This window comes from Bufo gargarizans, chromosome 2, assembly GCF_014858855.1.
Source record: "Bufo gargarizans isolate SCDJY-AF-19 chromosome 2, ASM1485885v1, whole genome shotgun sequence".
Taxonomy (NCBI): domain Eukaryota; kingdom Metazoa; phylum Chordata; class Amphibia; order Anura; family Bufonidae; genus Bufo; species Bufo gargarizans.
The window spans coordinates 228,972,489-228,991,237 of NC_058081.1; the positions used below are offsets into that span (position 1 = coordinate 228,972,489).

The window sequence follows — 18,749 nt, forward strand, 5'->3', positions numbered from 1 at the left end:
GGGTTACAGCAGAGTGTCAACATAGAGCAGGAAGAGCAGGAATGGAGCCGCCACCATCAAACACAGCAGGTTGATCACACCACATTGGGGCAGAGGGCAGGGGGCAGCACTGGAAAGGGGGAGGAGGAAGGTACGGCCAGCATTGAGGCAGCACAAATGGGGGCAGGATGAATGTATGAGGCGGACCGCATCAGGGGCAGGCTGCACGAATATGGATGGGGGCAGGGGGAACTGCATCAGGGGCAGGCGGGGACAGGGGGGGGGGGAAGTTGGAGGCGCACAGGAAGGGGGAACAAGGACACTACCTGATTTCTGGCTCTGATCTGCAGAGCACAGATCAGAGCCTGGACCAGGCATTTTTTCACTGCCGCGATCCGATTGGTTAGTCTGTGCAGACTAACCAATCTGATTGATTGCCGGCAAGGGACCACTCTGATTGGTCCCTTGCCGGCATTACTGCACTGTTTGCTGTCCGTGACAGCAGCAGGACAGGGGCAGAAGCTTTAATCCAAGCATTTTGCAGCGCTTGGATTAAAGAGCTGCCTGACGTCTATACACGTGCTATCTGCACGGGGCATGTGCAAATAGCACATATATAGATGGATTGCAGTCGGGAAGAGGTTAAGGACCAGGCCATTTTTTTTGCAAATCTGACCATTGTCACTTTATGTGGTAATAACTTTAAAACTTTTCACTTATCCAGATCATTCTGAGACTTTATACGGACACGGCAATACCTAATATTTTTTACCAATTTTTTTTTTCCACTTTATTTGGGGAAAATGATGTTTTTGTTTATTTGTACTTGAAACTTTTCAATTTGGGGGGGGGGGGGGGGGGAGTGAACTTTATTTTTTTCCACTTAATTTCTTGTTCCACTTTGGGACTTCAACTTTTGGGGGTCTAATCCTTTACAATGCATTTCAATACTTCTGTATTGAAATGCATTGGCTGTATGAGTAATACAGTGTGTATTACTCATACAGCTTCCGGCCTCAGATCCAGGGGGTTGGTTCTCACAGGCAGGCATTGCGCTGCTTTCCATGCCATCGGGTCCCCACTACAGCCCCAAGGGAACCCACCGCAACCTGTAAAAGCCGCAAACCGCAGCTCTGAATCCCCCCACGCATTGACCCAAGGTGCCTGCTCAATGATTTGAGCAGGCACCTTGTTTCGATCACCGCCCGCCGGAGTCGGCGATTGGAAATACACATGATGTACCGGTACGCCATGTGTCCTTAAGTACCGGGACAACATGCCGTACCAGTGCGTCATGTGTCCGGAAGAGGTTAAGGTGAAGATGAGCCCGGTCCCTAAAGGGATAAAGCACATCCTTCATTTCAGGCGACTTCAGAATAAGCGGTCATGCATACATAAGTAATAGCACTATTTCTGGCCATCATATGGCTCCATTTCAAACAGTCAGTTCTTCCTGCGCTTGTCTCTTGAATGTATATAGACTAGCGGTAATTATGACCCCCAAGCACAGCACACAGAAGAAAATATATATATACTGCTCCATTATCTGTATCTCTCTCGCACACAGAAGCAGAATGCTTGGAAGCCATCACTGGGGTGAGACTGTAAACCATACCTCTGCAACCTATTTTTTTTCTTTTGTTCTGGACAACTTAAAAAAAATACTGATAATTACAATCATGAAAACCTGGACAATTATTTTTATGGACACTGAAAACCCATGTCCCATTATTATAGACTGTGCAGGAATTTATAGACAGATGGCAATATTGAACTCCAATCTGTCTCATCTCTGCCTCAATACAAATTTTACCAGTGAACCAAAAGGAAGTACTTACGGAAGTAATCACTGCCGGAGGCAAGGGGATAAGAAGTCGTTGATTAGTGGGGAAAGAGGCATCTTTGTCTAATAAGAAATTACTACGTTTTAATCTGCCCCTGCACTTGTGATTACATTTATTCAAAAGACAGTGTCCATTTAAGGCTGCTTTCACACTAGCGTTCGGGTTTCCGTTCGTGAGCTCCGTTTGAAGGAGCTCACGAGCGGACCCGAACGCAGCCGTCCAGCCCTGATGCAGTCTGAATGGAGGCGGATCCGCTCAGACTGCATCAGTCTGGCGGCGTTCAGCCTCCGCTCCGCTCGCCTCCGCACGGATCCGTCCAGACTTTCAATGTAAGTCAATGGGGACGGATCCGTTTGAAGATGCCACAATGTGGCTCAATCTTCAAGCGGATCCGTCCCCCATTGACTTTACATTGAAAGTCTGGACGGATCCGTACTAGGCTATTTTCACACTTAGCTTTTTTTTGCTAAAATAATGCAGACGGATCCGTACTGAACGGAGCCTCCGTCTGCATTATTATGGGCGGATCCGTTCTGAACGGATCCGCCCGAACGCTAGTGTGAAAGTAGCCTAAACGTCACAGTCATAAGAAAATGGAAGTTAATTGTCATTATTACTATATTACTGAATAATGCAGCAAATAAAAGCAAAACAGAAAAAGATGTAAAAATATATATGCAGTAAAACAAGCAACATGTATATATATATAAATAATAATTGAGAAGCCGCTTGCCTGCATCCGGAGGCTTATTGATCAGCATGGTGTGCATGGACATGATGTTGGGGCCAGTGAAACACTCCACGTACTGCAGAATCTAAGAGACAAGAACAGGCTTTCAATATATGTCTGTCAGCCTCTTTCATACAAAGTTTTAAAAGAATATATTGAGGACGCAAAGGCGTCAAAGGCACAGGTTCTTTAGCCCTCATGCACACGACCGTATGTGTTTTGCGGTCCACAAAAAACGGATCCGCAAAAAATACGGATGACGTATTTTCCGGAACAGAACAGCTAGCCCCTAAAAGAACAGTACTATCCTTGTCCATAATGCGGACAATAATATATAATAATATTTTTTTTACGGAACGGAATGTACACGGAATACCTTCATTATTTTGGGCGGACCAATTAAAATGAATGGTTCCGCATACAGTCCGCAAAAAATAAATAAATGAATGGAGGACATTATGCAGCAATACTGAGCAGTGTAGCTGTGAATCCACCACTAGAGTAAAATACAAAATGTACTACAGTCAGCAGCAGTATTTGTGTACCTATGCCTCCTTAGAGCTGCTCCCTCCCCCTCATCTCTCCATAGACGTTTGAGGGCTGCATGTAACCTGGTCCCCAAGATGTGGCTCATACCTGGGGTAGACTGCAAAATCGGAATAATCCAGGAAGCTCCTGGAAATCCTGAACTTTTGTAATTGCTTTTTGATCTGGAAGAAATTCTGACTTGGCAATGGCCACATCCCGCATTACAAGCATTCCAGGTGCTGTCAATTCTTTCCTGCAAACTTTCTCAAAGACATCCCTGGAAAAAATAGTGATATCAATTCAGTAATGAAAGACAGTAAATAATGCCTGAATAGTTGTAAGGCACTGACTTGCCTACAAGGAGAGAAACAATTATATGAATGTGTATTTGTACCTAAATTCATCTATGTCCTTGTGTGATACCAGGTTTTTTATAACAAGGAATCCATTCTCCTCGTAGAACTGTCTCTGCTCTGGGGTCAGGAGATTATTGTCCAAGGTGTAGCTGTTGGAAATGAGCACAGAAGCAAAATCACCATCAGAGGTTTCTGTAATGCAGACGGCAATAGAAGGAAATATACAGGTAAAACGCGAAAAATTTGAATATCATGCAAAGTTCATTTATTTCAGTAATGCAACTTAAAAAGGTGAAACTAACATATGAGAGACTCATTACATGTAAAGCAAGATATTTCAAGCCTTTATTTGTTATAATTTGGATGATTATGGCTTACAGCTTATGAAAACCCCAAAGTCACAATCTCGGGTCCCCTTTGCTCAGGGGGTATGGATTAATTAGCTGACTAGAGTGTGACACTTTGAGCCTAGAATATTGAACTTTTTCACAAAATTCTAATTTTAAGCTGCATTAATACAATTCTTTTTAATTTGCATTACTGAAATAAATGGACTTTTGCACAATATTCTAATTTTCCGAGTTTCATCTGTAGGTAACAGGTTATCAATGGTAATCAGTGTTATTACTGTATGTTCTTGACTATATGCCTGGTATAAAGTCCAAGTTATGGCTGTTTATGCTGCTCATGTACTGCAATTACTCATCTCTGCTTCCTCCTAGCTTGTAGCTCCTTACATGTTACCAATAGCACACGTCACCTGTCACCAATAAGTAACACAATCATTTCAGCTATGTAGTCCTAGTTATTTTACCTTCATTACACATGTATTTTACCAAAAGTACTTTTCTTTTTTTTTTTTTTACCCTCCCTCCATAATATAAGCCGCCCAGCTACTCCATAAACTAAGGCAGACAGTTGTCAGGCCACAACTGGGTATTACCATTCCACTTGTCAAGGAATCTGTCATCATCAGCAGTGGCTGGACAGTGTCAGACTGTGCAGGGACACACCGCAACTGATAACACCCAGCTGTCAATTTATTCACAAAATTTTAGGAGAAATAAACAGAGGAACAACACCTTGTAGCAGTATAAGAAAAGGTGTTCCAGGATTATTTCATGGAGAATACAAGGACTTAATAAAACCTACATGTCCAGAAAGCTGGCAGGTTCTCTTTAAGGTATTAATGTATTCAGAAAGTCTTCAGACCCTTTCACTTTCTTACATTTTGTTATGTTGTGGACTTTACTATAAACACATTCATGTTTTCCCCATCATTCTGTACTCAATACCCCTTAATGACAACGTGTAAAAAGAATTTTAGAAATGTTTGCAAACTTATTAAAAAGGAAAAACTAAAAGTCATGGTCAGAAGTATTCATGCCCCTCGCTATGACACTTTAAATTTAGCTCTGGACCTCCCATTTTTCTTGATCATCTTTGAGATGATTCTACACCTTGACTGGAATCTAACTTTGGCAAATTCACCTGAAGTGGAGGTGATTTGGAAAAGACAAAACCAAGATTGTGTGGAGGCACAGGTCTGAAAAAGGGGACTATAAAAATTCTGCTGCATTGAAAGTTTCCAAGAGCACAGTGGTCTCCATAATTCTTAAAAGGAAGACGTGTGAAACAACCAGGACACCCCCCAAACTAAGCGATTGGGAAAAGGGCATTGGTAAGAGAGGTGACCAAGAACCCAATCCTATGGCAGAGCTACAAAGATCATCTGTGCAGATGGGAGAAACTTATAATAGAGCAAGCATCACTGCAGCACTTCACCAATCTGAGCTTTACCCTAAGTTCACACCTGAGCGTTTTACAGCGCGTTCAAACGCGCTGTAAAACGCTCAACACATGAAAACCAATGCTTCCCTATGGGAAGGGTTCACACCTGGGCGTTTTACAGCGCGTACGAACGCGCTGTAAAACGCCCGACGCTCAAACAAGTACTTGAGCTTCTTTGGGGCGTTTTGACGCGCGTTTGTGGCCATAGGACACTGCAGTCAATGACACAAACGCGCGTCAAACGCGCGTTTGCTATTACAAAAAACGCGCGTCAAAAACGCGCGTTTGGAAAACGCTCAGGTGTGAAAGCAGGGTTAAAGCTGGATCTACATGTTCAGGCCAACAGATCACCTGATGACACTTCAATCATTGTTCCCAGGCAGCTCTCTAAGGGCTTGTTCACATCACCGTTATGGATTCAGTTATTGTTTTCAGTTATAACATGGTTATAATGGAAAATAACGGAATCCAGAAGACTGAAGTCAAAAGAGAAGCCTTTTAAAGGCATTCCGTTTTGCTTTCCGTCATAATGGAAGTTTATGGGTAAGCATAACGGATCTGCCTGCTTTTCGTTATGCAAGATGGAAAACAAAGTCCTGTCGACAGGCCTTTTTTTCCGTTTTGAATAACGGAACAATAATTTTATATGGGGATGAGCGATAGCAGCAGCCATCCCTAGTTCTCATACTGTGGATGTGATTGCCGCAATAACTTCAGTTTCATCTCGGCTTATCAAGCAGCCGATTGTTGGGAAAGAAATGTTTCTTCCAGACAACCATGTGCTCCTTGCAGCATCTAAATGTGCCTTAAAGGGAACCTGTCACCGGGATTTGGGGTATAGAGCTGAGGACATGGGTTGCTAGATGGCCGCTAGCACATCTGCAATACCCAGTCCCCATAGCCCTGTGTTCTTATATTGTGTAAAAAAAAACAAAAAAAAAAATAATATTTGATACATATGCAAATTAACCTGAGAGGAGTCCTGTCCCTGACTCATCTCACGTACAGGACTCCTCTCAGGTTAATTTGCATATGTATCAAATCGGGTTTTTTTTAACCAATAAAAGCACACAGAGCTATGGGGACTGGGTATTGCTGATGTGCTAGCGGCCCATGTCCTCAGCTCTATACACAAAATCCTAGTGACAGGTTCCCTTTAAGTAATCAGGGAACCTTGGTCTGAAGGGACAGGTCTCTTGTGTGGTGAGACAGGTAACTAGTCCTAAGTGACCCTATATGGTAAGGGGGATGGAGACTAGGAAACCATGTCCCTAACCATGGATCACCCTCCACCCAGTCCAGAAGCTCGTCCTAGTTATGGGTCCTGCACCCTATATTAACCCTAGTCACACCTGAGATGCAAGGTTTCTGTCCCAGTCATTAGACTCATCAGGGGACCAAATGACTGCAGAGTAAAAATCAAAAGCTCAATAAAGAGATTTAAGCTACGCATAAGTTGCAGTAGCTGAGCAGGTACTGGGGCCTCTAGTCAGTGGATAAAAGGAATGGCCTCTTATAAGTAGTCTATCTCCAATATGCAGAGCATGCTGGCTATTCACTTCACAGTGGTTAAGCACTTAGGGTTTTTTAGCCTCCATCCCCCTTAGGGCCACCTAGGGCTGGGGTCTGAAGACTTTCTGAATGATATAGATAGAGATATAGAGAGATATACATACATACATACATTAAAGGATTATGTTACATGTAATGCTTCCTTTGTAACAGATGCCTCATAGCACCATTGGCAATTCCCGGCAGTGACATGCATTTGCGTTTTTAAGTTAATTGATGGTAATACTGTACAAAAGTCTACAGAATAGAGCCCAAGTACAGTACAAAATACTGCAATCCTTGAAAATAAAATGTACTTACCGAAAGTTTGGTGAATAGGTGGCTGTGGCAAGCTGACCTGACACAGGAACTGCTGTCTGAACTCTATTTAAGGTGAATACAATCCTTTATCTATTAACTTTAAAATAAAAATCTATATCTATATATACAAAAGTAGAACTCCTTGCTTCGGCAGTAACAGTACCTGGAAGGAGCAGAATTAACAGACGGTCACATAAAAGGGCTGGCTTTACACATTTTTTAATAATGCTTATCCTGCTCAGCACACAGAGAAGATACATCACTATGTGGTTTTGCACAGCAAAAGACTGAGCATCTGCCTGCGCCGTGCCGTTGAGTATTCTGCGTAGGCATAGCGAAGGAAGGACGCTCACTGGCTGCTAACTTCCTTACTGCGCCTGCGCTGAATACTGAACGACAAGGTACAGGCGCAAGATTTACCATGCACTCAGGGCTGGCAGGAGGATGCGAACGCTGCCTGGCCCTGTCAATCAAGAATTGGAGAGAGGTGACAGAGGTGGGAGAATGGAGCCTTTAGAAGCAACGCCCCTCTCCCCTACTCCTAGAGGCTAATTTGCATATTATAAAAGTTACATTTATGGAGCAATAGGGGCATGGATAAAACTTGGAATAGGCTAGGTAGGTTCAGCTGACATTAGCACATCGCTAATGTCAGCCAGTTTAATTTAGGTATTTCTGGTGACAGAAACCCTTTAATAAATTTGGTGCATCAGAGTACTTTTTTTTATTAAGATTGGCGTAGGAAATTTATTAACATAGTCCCACAAAATATATTTTACATTTTTCAAATCAAAACCTGGATCTAAATATTATTGTAGCTGCATGTACTTAAAAATCTAGTGAGTAGGGATGAGCGAACTATATATTTTGAAATTCGAGTTAGTGTACAGTACAGACCAAAAGTTTGGACACCTTCTCATTCAAAGAGTTTTCTTTATTTTCATGACTATGAAAATTGTAGATTCACACTGAAGGCATCAAAACTATGAATTAACACATGTGGAATTATATACATAACAAAAAAAAGTGTGAAACAACTGAAAATATGTCATATTCTAGGTTCTAGTAGCCACCTTTTTCTTTGGATTACTGCTTTGCACACTCTTGGCATTCTCTTGATGAGCTTCAAGAGGTAGTCACCTGAAATGGTCTTCCAACAGTCTTGAAGGAGTTCCCAGAGATGCTTAGCACTTGTTGACCCTTTTGCCTTCACTCTGCGGTCCAGCTCACTCCAAACCATCTCGATTGGGTTCAGGTCCGGTGACTGTGGAGGCCAGGTCATCTGGCGCAGCACCCCATCACTCACCTTCATGGTCAAATAGCCCTTACACAGCCTGGAGGTGTGTTTGGGGTCATTGTCCTGTTGAAAAATAATTGATGGTCCAACTAAACGCAAACCGGATGGCATAGCATGCCGCTGCAAGATGCTGTGGTAGCCATGCTGGTTCAGTATGCCTTTAATTTTGAATAAATCCCCAACAGTGTCACCAGCAAAGCACCCCCACACCATCACACCTCCTCCTCCATGCTTCACGGTGGGAACCAGGCATGTAGAGTCCATCCGTTCACCTTTTCTGCATCGCACAAAGACACAGTGGTTGGAACCAAAGATCTCAAATTTGGACTCATCAGACCAAAGCACAGATTTCCACTGGTCTAATGTCCATTCCTTGTGTCACTTCTGCTTGTTGCCTGTCCTTAGCAGATATTCTACCATTAAGGCCTGATTCACACAGTCTCCTCTTAACAGTTGTTCTAGAGATGTGTCTGCTGCTAGAACTCTGTGTGGCATTGACCTGGTCTCTAATCTGAGCTGCTGTTAACCTGCGATTTCTGAGGCTGGTGACTCGGATGAACTTATCCTCCGCAGCAGAGGTGACTCTTGGTCTTCCTTTCCTGGGGCGGTCCGCATGTGAGCCAGTTTCTTTGTAGCGCTTGATGGTTTTTGTGACTGCACTTGGGGACACTTTCAAAGTTTTCCCAATTTTTCAGACTGACTGACCTTCATTTCTTAAAGTAATGATGGCCATTAATTTTTCTTTACTTAGCTTTTTTTTCTTGCCATAATACAAATTCTAACAGTCTATTCAGTAGGACTATCAGCTGTGTATCCACCTGACTTCTCCACAACGCAACTGATGGTCCCAACCCCATTTATAAGGCAAGAAATCCCACTTATTAAACCTGACAGGGCACACCTGTGAAGTGAAAACCATTTCAGGTGACTACCTCTTGAAGCTCATCAAGAGAATGCCAAGAGTGTGCAAAGCAGTAATCAAAGCAAAAGGTGGCTACTTTGAAGAACCTAGAACATGACATTTTCAGTTGTTTCACACTTTTTTGTTATGTATATAATTCCACATGTGTTAATTCATAGTTTTGATGCCTTCAGTGTGAATCTACAATTTTCATAGTCATGAAAATAAAGAAAACTCTGAATGAGAAGGGGTGTCCAAACTTTTGGTCTGTACTGTATATGCTGAATTATGTTATGGATTCCGTTACCACGGACCATAACTCAATTCCATGATGGAATGCCTTTGAAGGCATTCCGTTATTCCTTCCGTCATAATAAAAGTCTATGCAGTGAAATTGAGGCACACAGATTTTTTTAGTGTTGCAATTAAATTATTTATTTAGTTTGCAGTAGTTTCATCCAATTGCCCAATAGTTATCTTCAAGGTACAAACAGAATATCCCTTCCATTGTACCTGTGGACTTGCCTTGTGTCGTCTTCCCTGTATATCTAACAATATGGCCTCTTTCACACGACTGTATGGCTTTTTCAGTGTTTTGCGGGTCGTTTTTTCCGGATCCGTTGTTTCCGTATGGCATATACAGTAATTACATAGAAAAAATTGGGCTGGGCATAACATTTTCAAATAGATGGTTCCACAAAAAACGGAACAGATATGGAAGACATACAGATGCATTTCCGCATGTGTTCAGTTTTTTGTTTGCGAACCCATTGACTTGAATAGAGCCACGGAACGTGATTTGCGGGCAATAATAGGACATGTTCTATCTTTCAACGAAACGGATAAACAGAAATGGAATGCATACGGAGTACATTCCTTTTTTTGGCGAAACCATTGAAATGAATTATTCCGTTTACGGAACACAAAAAACAGCCCGTAAACGGGGGAAAAAACCCCCCCAAAAAACATGGTCGTGTGAAAGAGGCCTATGTCGGATAGTTTTTTATATTATTGAATGCATCCACTATGAATCTTCCAATGGCTTTACTCCAGCGCATCTCCTTTATTGTATATGTGACCGCAGTCTAGATATTCTGTTTTTACCTTGAAGATAACTATTAGACAATTGGATGAAACTACTGCGAAACTAAAATCAATAATTTAATTGCAACACTAAAAAAAAACTGTGTGCCTCAATTTCACTGCATGTACAGTCATGTGAAAAAATTAGGACACCCTTTGAAAGCATGTGGTTTTTTGTAACATTTTTAATAAAAGGTTATTTCATCTCCGTTTCAACAATACAGAGAGATTAAAGTAATCCAACTAAACAAAGAAAACTGAAGAAAAGTCTTTTCAAGATCTTCTGTAAATGTCATTCTACAAAAATGCCTATTCTAACTGAGGAAAAAGATAGGACACCCTCACATGTATTCCCTCTTAAATTGGCTCAGATCTCACACAGGTATATCACACCAGGTGCACATAATTAGTAGATCGTTACTCTGCATGTTGAATGAGGCTTGCCCTATTTAAACCTCAGACATTTAGTTTGGTGTGCTCCTGACTGTTGAAGTGAGAGTGAGCACCATGGTGAGAGCAAAAGAGCTGTCAGAGGACTTCAGAAAAAAGATTGTAGCAGCCTATGAGTCTGGGAAGGGATTTAAAAAGATCTCAAAAGATTTTGAAATCAGCCATTCCACTGTCCGGAAGATAGTCTACAAGTGGAGGGCTTTCAAAACAACTGCCAACATGCCCAGGACTGGTCGCCCCAGCAAGTTCACCCCAAGAGCAGACCGCAAGATGCTAAAAGAGGTCTCCAAAAACCCTAAAGTGTCATCTCGAGAACTACAGCAGGCTCTGGCTACTGTTGATGTAGAAGTACATGCCTCTACAATCAGAAAGAGACTGTACAAGTTTAACTTGCATGGGAGGTGTGCAAGGAGGAAACCTTTGCTTTCCAAGAGAAACATCGAGGCCAGACTGACATTTGCCAGAGATAAAGTTGACAAAGACCAGGACTTCTGGAATAATGTTCTTTGGACAGATGAGTCCAAAATTGAATTATTTGGACACAGCAGCAGAGGACATGTTTGGCGTAAACCAAACACAGCATTCCAAGAAAAGAACCTCATACCAACTGTGAAGCATGGAGGTGGAAGTGTCATGGTTTGGGGCTGCTTTGCTGCAGCAGGACCTGGTCAGCTCACCATCATAGAATCCACGATGAATTCTACTGTGTATCAGAAGGTGCTTGAAGAACATGTGAGACCATCAGTTAGAAAATTAAAGCTAAAGCGGAACTGGACCATGCAACATGACAATGACCCAAAACATACTAGTAAATCAACCAAAGATTGGCTGAAAAAGAAGAAATGGAGAGTCCTGGAATGGCCAAGTCAAAGTCCAGATTTGAATCCCATTGAGATGCTGTGGGGTGACTTGAAAAGGGCTGTACGTGCAAGAAACCCCTCAAACATCTCACAGCTGAAAAAGTTCTGCATTGAGGAGTGGGGTAAAATTTCCTCAGACCGATGTCGAAGACTGGTAGATGGCTACAAGAACCGTCTCACTGCAGTTATTTCAGCCAAAGGAGGTAACACTCGCTATTAGGGGCAAGGGTGTCCTATCTTTTTCCTCAGTTAGAATAGGCATTTTTGTAGAATGACATTTACAGAAGATCTTGAAAAGACTTTTCTTCAGTTTTCTTTGTTTAGTCGGATTACTTTAATCTCTCTGTATTGTTGAAACGGAGATGAAATAACCTTTTATTAAAAATGTTACAAAAAACCACATGCTTTCAAAGGGTGTCCTAATTTTTTCACATGACTGTACATTGGCTGATTTAAGCCCTTGATTGGCACCAGAGTCTATCGAATTGAGTGCGGTTCTCCACTTCATCATATGATAGAAGTCTATGGCCTGCATAACGGATCCGTCCGGTTTACGTTATGCTGGAGTCCTCTCCTCTTCTGTTATGCAGGGGAGTCCTCTCCTGCATAATGAAAACCGGATGGATCAGTTATACTGGCCATAGACTTCTATTATGACGGAATACCTCTAAAGGCATTGCGTTATGCATTCCGTCATGGAATTGCCTTATGGTCCGTGATAATGGAATCCATAATGCAATTCAGTAAATACCACAATACAAACTTTAAAATATGAAAATTCGCTCATCCCTAAAAACGGACTTATTCATGAAAATGTATCTGTATAGGGCCAACTACTGTTAGCTCTTTTTTTTCTCTACCCACCGTCTGAGGTGGACGCACATGCTCAGCAGCGATGGCCAGTTCGCAGTGTTCGCCGACGAACACATGCAATCTGCCATCTTCACTCCCAAGTCCGGCGCTGCAGAGGTAAGTCCTTATCTGTGCCTGCGCCGCTCGGAAACACATGCGGTCACCGGGAGCAGGCAGTTCCGAGAACAGCCCGATGAAGGCTGTTCTCGGAACTGCCTGCTCCCGATGACTGCATGTGTTTCAGAGCGGCTCGCGGCTCAGGCAAGGACTTACCTCTGCAGCGCCGGACTTGGGAGTGAAGATGGCAGATCGCATGTGTTCGTCGGCGTACTGGCGAACTGGCCGTACACTGCGAACTGGCCATCACTGATGCTCAGTTCCATCCTTCCACTGCTACCAGCTGTATCTACTGCTAAAAGATGTGACAGTTACAGTGAGAAGAGTATCACGCCCTGAGCTGCCAGCTTGATATAAATCTAGCACAGCAACTGGAGTTGTGAATGTGGAGATCTCTGGATCCATGTGAGGTACAGGGCTGGTTCTAGCTTTGTTAGAAATAGATCGTCATATACTATATGATCTCTGATTAGAATTTTTTATGTTAACCATGGCATAAGAAGAAAACAGAAACAGATGAGCTACGAGTGATTACACCTTATCAAGATTATAGAAAGTACAACCTTTGCTACGCAAAGGGCAGATGAACACTCAGTGACTGAAGTTCAACCTTTTACCTTTAGCAACGTACTAGAGATAAAAAGACTTGTGTTAAGAAATAGTTTGAGTGGCACCGCGTTTAACTTTCTCTGTCCTATGAGCGGGCTATGTCACATGTGCAACACGGGTGCGAACTTTAGCCACCTGGCTGTGCTCTGCCCACAAAAGACATTGGGCCAGATTTAGCAGTAGCTCAAGTCAGAATAATGGAGTGAAAAAGTCACAAATTTTTGCGCAATCGCTTAAACTGCGCAAAAATGTACGACTTTTTTCTGCTCTGCTCTATGCTCGCTAGTTTTCTGAAAGTGGGTGAGTTTTCTTATGTAAATTAATCTCTAGACAGATTAACTATTGCGACTATTTAAAAAGTCACAAAAAAAAAAAGAGCAATTTCACTCCAGTGAGGACAATGCTTATGAGACTTTTTTAATAGAACATGCGACTTTTGTAAAGACGTGCAACTTTTTCGTTAAGCTGCTTACTGACGGATAAACTGCTACCGTCAAACCACATTTATTACAGTCTTAAAGGGCCGATCATAAATCTGACTTGGCTAAAACTGACTTTAGCCATATGTGAAAGTGGAGTGAGCTGTCAGAGTAAGGGTCCATTCACACGTCCGTTTTTTCTTTCCTGATCTGTTCCGTTTTTTGCGGAACAGATCAGGACCAGATCTGGACCCATTCATTTTCAATGGGTCCTGGAAAAAAATCGGACAGCACAATGTGTGCTGTCCGTTTCCGTTGTTCCGTTCCGCATGTCCGTTTAAATATAAAACATGTCCTATTCTTGTCCGCAAAATTCTGATCCTGGTACAATACAAAGTCAATGGATCCGCAAAAAACTGAAGACATTCGGATGTCATTCTGTATGTCTTCCGTTTTTTGCGGAATCCGTTCCTGGAAACACATAGCAATTTTTTTTTTTTCAAAGAAATCCAAACAACTTTATTTGATTATTGAAATGTATACATGTTTCCGTTTTTTGCGGATCCGCAAAAAACAGATGACATACGGAAACATTTTCAGGAACAACGGATCCACAAAAAACGGACCGAAATTCGGATTATAGAAAAATACTGACGTGTGAATGTAGCCTAAGGATAACTCTGGCCCTTAAGGTTTATAGATGATGTTCTGATCGTGTGGACAGGTACAGAGACAGTCTTTAAAAACGTTGAGGAATATCTTAATCAAAACAACAAGATGAATATGATGTTTACATACAAATTTAGGGGCTTACAGCTTGAATTCCTGGATGTAATAATAATGTCCAGGAACAATGAGCTGGTGACCGAGGGGTATCGCAAACCCACCGCCACCAATTCATTGTTACATTACTCCAGCTGTCACTCATATAGTATAAAGCGGTCCCTTACGGCCAGTTTGAGAGACTAAGGGTACATGCACACAACCGAATGTTTTGCGGTCCGCAAATTGAGGATCCGTTTTTTTGCGGATCCATTGTAATGATGCAAAAAAAATCTGCAAAAAAAAACCAGAACGGACACGGAAACAGACAACGTTCATGTGCATGTAGCCTAAGACACATTAATAAAACAGAGGAAGACTTTAGGAGGCAGCCGCTGGACTCAAAAAGGCAGTTATTGTCCAGGGGTTACCCCATAAATTTAATAAATGATGCAATGATTAAAGGGACACTGACAGGGCCAATAAGCATATTGAGGTGTATATATATGGCACTACAGGTCTTATAATGGGTATTACAATCATATAAGTATCCCCCCTGTCCACATTATACATACAGTAAACTAAGTTTTATAACCTGCTCCAACGGTCTTCAATCTGCCCAAGGGGCGGCGTTTCACCTCTCTTGTGCCCAGCCAACCTCCCCCAACTGCCGCTTTGAAGCGCCGCCCAGCTCATGAATATTCAGTTTGCTGGGCGGCTTCTGCGGTCCCCGCTCTGAAGCGCTGCGCTGAACAATGCCCTGCGCATGCGCCGGATCTTGTGAAGTCGGGGACAGTAAGCGCCGCCCAGCGAAGTGAATATTGATGAGCTGGGCGGCGCTTACTGTACCGGACTTCACAAGATCCGGCGCATGCGCCGGGCACTGTTAAGCGAAGCGCTTCAGAGCGGGGACCGCAGAAGCCGCCCAGCAAACTGAATATTCATGAGCTGGGCGGCGCTTCACAAGCGGCAGTTGGGGAGGCTGGCTGGGCGCAAGAGAGGTGAAACGCCGCCCCTTGGGCAGATTGAAGACCGTTGGTGCAGGTTATAAAACTTAAAGTTTACTGTATGTATAATGTGGACAGGGGGGATACTTATATGATTCAATATGCTTATAGGCCCTGTCAGTGTCCCTTTAAGGCCACAGACTGTGCCTGTATGCACTGTGCATTTCCGATCACCACCACGCGGTCCAGTGACCCCCCACCCCCCATATCGGCGATCGCTACAGATTGAGTGAACACATTGAGTCCCCGCACTGCTGTGGCTGGGACTCGATGTCTCAGAAGGCAGCCCGATGCCGTGCAGAGGCTGCCCAATGCCTTGCACGGCATCGGGACCTGCCTTCTATGGGAGCCGAGGAGATCCAGCCTCAGGCTGGGTCTCTTAGGCAACCTGTTTGTGTACAACTCACTGTAGTACACAAACAGGCAATGCATTACAATTGTCACCTTACATCACAAAAAGTGCAACAGTAAGTGATCAAAATGGTGTATGCCCCCCAAAATAGTACCAATCTAACCGTCATCTCATCCCGCAAAAAATGAGCCATACCTAAGCCAATTGCCCCAAAAAAATAAAAATAAACTATGGTTCAGAATATGGAGACAAACATTTTTTTTGTTTAAAAAATGCTAATATTGTGTAAAACTTAAGTAAATTTAAAAAAAAGGTCGACATATTAGGCATCGCCGTGTCCGTAAGGACCTGCTCTATAAAGATATCACATGACCTAACCCCTCAGGTGAATACCGTAAAACAAAAAAATATATAAGCCATTTTTTTGTCACCTTACATCACAAAAAATGTAATAGCAAGCAATCAAAGTCATATGCACCACAAAATAGTACCAATCAAACAGTCATCTCATCCTGAAAAAAAATTATCCCTTACACAAGACAGTTGCCCCCCCCCAAAAAAAAAAAACACTACGGCTTTCAGAATGTGGAGAAAAATGCTTTATGTAAAACTGAAACAAACAAAAAAAGTTGTCATATTTGGTATTGTCGCGTCCATGACAATCTGCTCTATAAAAATACCACATAATCTAACCTGTCAGATGAATGTTGTAAATAACAAAAAGTGTAATATAGAGCAACCAAAAATCCTATGTACCCTAAAATAGTACCAACTAAACTGCTACCTTATCCGGTAGTTTCCAAAATGGGGTCACTTTTTTGGAGTTTCTACTCTAGGGGTGCATCAGGGAGGCTTCAAATGGGAGATGGTGTAAATAAACCAGTCCAGCAAAATCTGCCTTTCAAAAACAGTATGGTGTTCCTTTCCTTCTGCACCCTGCCATGTGCCCGTACAGCAGTTTACAACCACATATGGGGTGTTTTTTGTAAACTACAGAATCAGGGCCATAAATATTGAGTTTTGTTTGGCTGTTAACCCTTGCTTCGTAAATGGAAAAAATGGATTCAAATGGAAAATCTGCAACAACAAAAAAGTGAAATTATGAAATTGTATCTCTATTTTCCATTAATGCTTCTGGAACACCTAAAGGGTTAACAAAGTTTGTAAAATCAGTTTTGAATACCTTGAGGGGTGTAGTTTCTAAAATTGGATCATTTTTGGGTGGTTTCTATTATGTAAGCCTCATAAAGTGTCTTCAGAACTGAACTGGTCCTTGAAAAGCGAGTTTTAAAAATTTTAAGATTTGCTTCTAAACTTCTAAGCCTTATAACGTCCCCAAAAAAATAAAATGGCATTCACAAAATGATCCAAACATGAAGTAGATATATGGGGAATGTAAAGTAATAACTATTTTTGGAGGTATTACTATCTTTTATAAAAGTAGAGAAATTGAAATGTGCTCATTTTTCCAAATTTTTGGTAAATTTTAAATTTTCTTTATAAATACAAATTTTACCAGTGTCATGAAGTACAATATGTGACGAGAAAACAATCTCAGAATGGCCTGGATAAGTCAAAGCGTTTTAAAGTTATCAACTTTCAACTGACGTGTGAATGAGGCCTTAAATATGCTCAACATACTTATCAGAAAATTTGGTACAGGTATCTTGACTAGAAGCAAAAAGCCTAAACTGAGCCTCAGATTCAATGGGGCTAATCAGTGTGGGGCCACACAGCGTGGTCTCAGCACTGTTTCCTGCAGGGGGGTTTTCTGTTCTGTTTTTTTGCGGAAGGTACTCCATTTCTGCATTCCCTTTTTTCTGTTCCAAGATCAAACATGTCCTATTATTGTCCGCATAACGGACAAGGATAATACTGTTCTATCAGGGGCCAGCTGTTCTGTTCTGCAAAAAAAACGGAATGCACACGGGCGTTATCTGTATTTTATAGCAATATACTGAAAAAGCCATACGGTCGTGTGCAAGAGGCCTAAAAGGGATGTCCAGCTTTGAAACACTTTTGGGCAGCCCCTCTCCCTGCTGGACCTGTGGAGGGAAGCATATTTACCTGCCAACTACTGCTTTGGTCAACACTTGTCAACTTTTAGAATGGTGGGGGTCACGTGTTCCACTTCAGCCAATGACTGGCTGCAGTGGAGAAGTGTCCCCCATGCAGTATGTCACTGCTGCAGGCAGTCACTGGCTGCAGCAGCACCAAAACAGATGTTTACATTCTGGGAGCCAAGAGGAGAGGCTAAGGCGGGAAATAGAAGGAACCAGCGCCAGGCAGCAGGGAACTATGCTTCTCTTTGCAGGGCTGCAAAAGAAAGGGGGTGCCAACCCCTCTTACCCCCCCAAGGTGCACAGCCCTTTTAATGTAAGTATTTTGGAATGAATGCAATTCCATTTTGTTGTGTGTTTTCTCTGCTGGAAGAAAATGCACCATAAGTGCAGGTATGTTGATGCAAAAGCCACGTGTTTTTTGTGTGCGTTTTTTTGCTGCACCAAATAAGCAGCACAGCTACAAATGTGACGACATGTCAAGCATATGGCATGAGTGGCTGAATTCCACAGATCATTTGCCACTTTGTACAAGCCTCATGGAGGGAAGAGTTGTTGTTTTTACACTGATTTCTTATTCTGCCAGTTTAGTCCGTTATATTGGTGGTGGTTGTCGGGCCGGGCTAGGCGTCTGGCCCCATCAATAAACAGGCAGATGGGTGTCTTTTCTCCTGTGAGAGCTCCCTTGTCAAGCCCTCTTTCCAGGAAAAAGGTGAGGCCAGCAGTGTAATGGCACTTGCGCAAATTTTTTTTGTACAAGTGTCATTGAAAAAGTGTCAAACAGGCAGTTTGTGTCTTTCATGCCACAAAAGAGGCAAATCAGCATGGCAAGCGTGGCCTTATAGTTCTGCTGCTCCATGAGCAGAAGCGGTTTAATATC

At 42.5% G+C, this 18,749-nt stretch overlaps 1 protein-coding gene across 1 annotated transcript in view; it reads right to left on the reverse strand.

Moving 5' to 3' along the window:
• Positions 1–18,749, reverse strand: part of LOC122927827 (phytanoyl-CoA dioxygenase, peroxisomal-like) — a 43,484-nt gene that overhangs the window by 22,498 nt on the left and 2,237 nt on the right. The window contains exons 2-5 of the mRNA XM_044280087.1: positions 7,101–7,156; positions 3,476–3,586; positions 3,190–3,358; positions 2,557–2,638 (exon numbers count right to left, since the gene is read on the reverse strand). Of these exons, the coding sequence (XP_044136022.1) occupies positions 2,557–2,638; positions 3,190–3,358; positions 3,476–3,586; positions 7,101–7,156 (418 nt within the window). The remainder of the gene's footprint in view (positions 1–2,556; positions 2,639–3,189; positions 3,359–3,475; positions 3,587–7,100; positions 7,157–18,749) is intronic.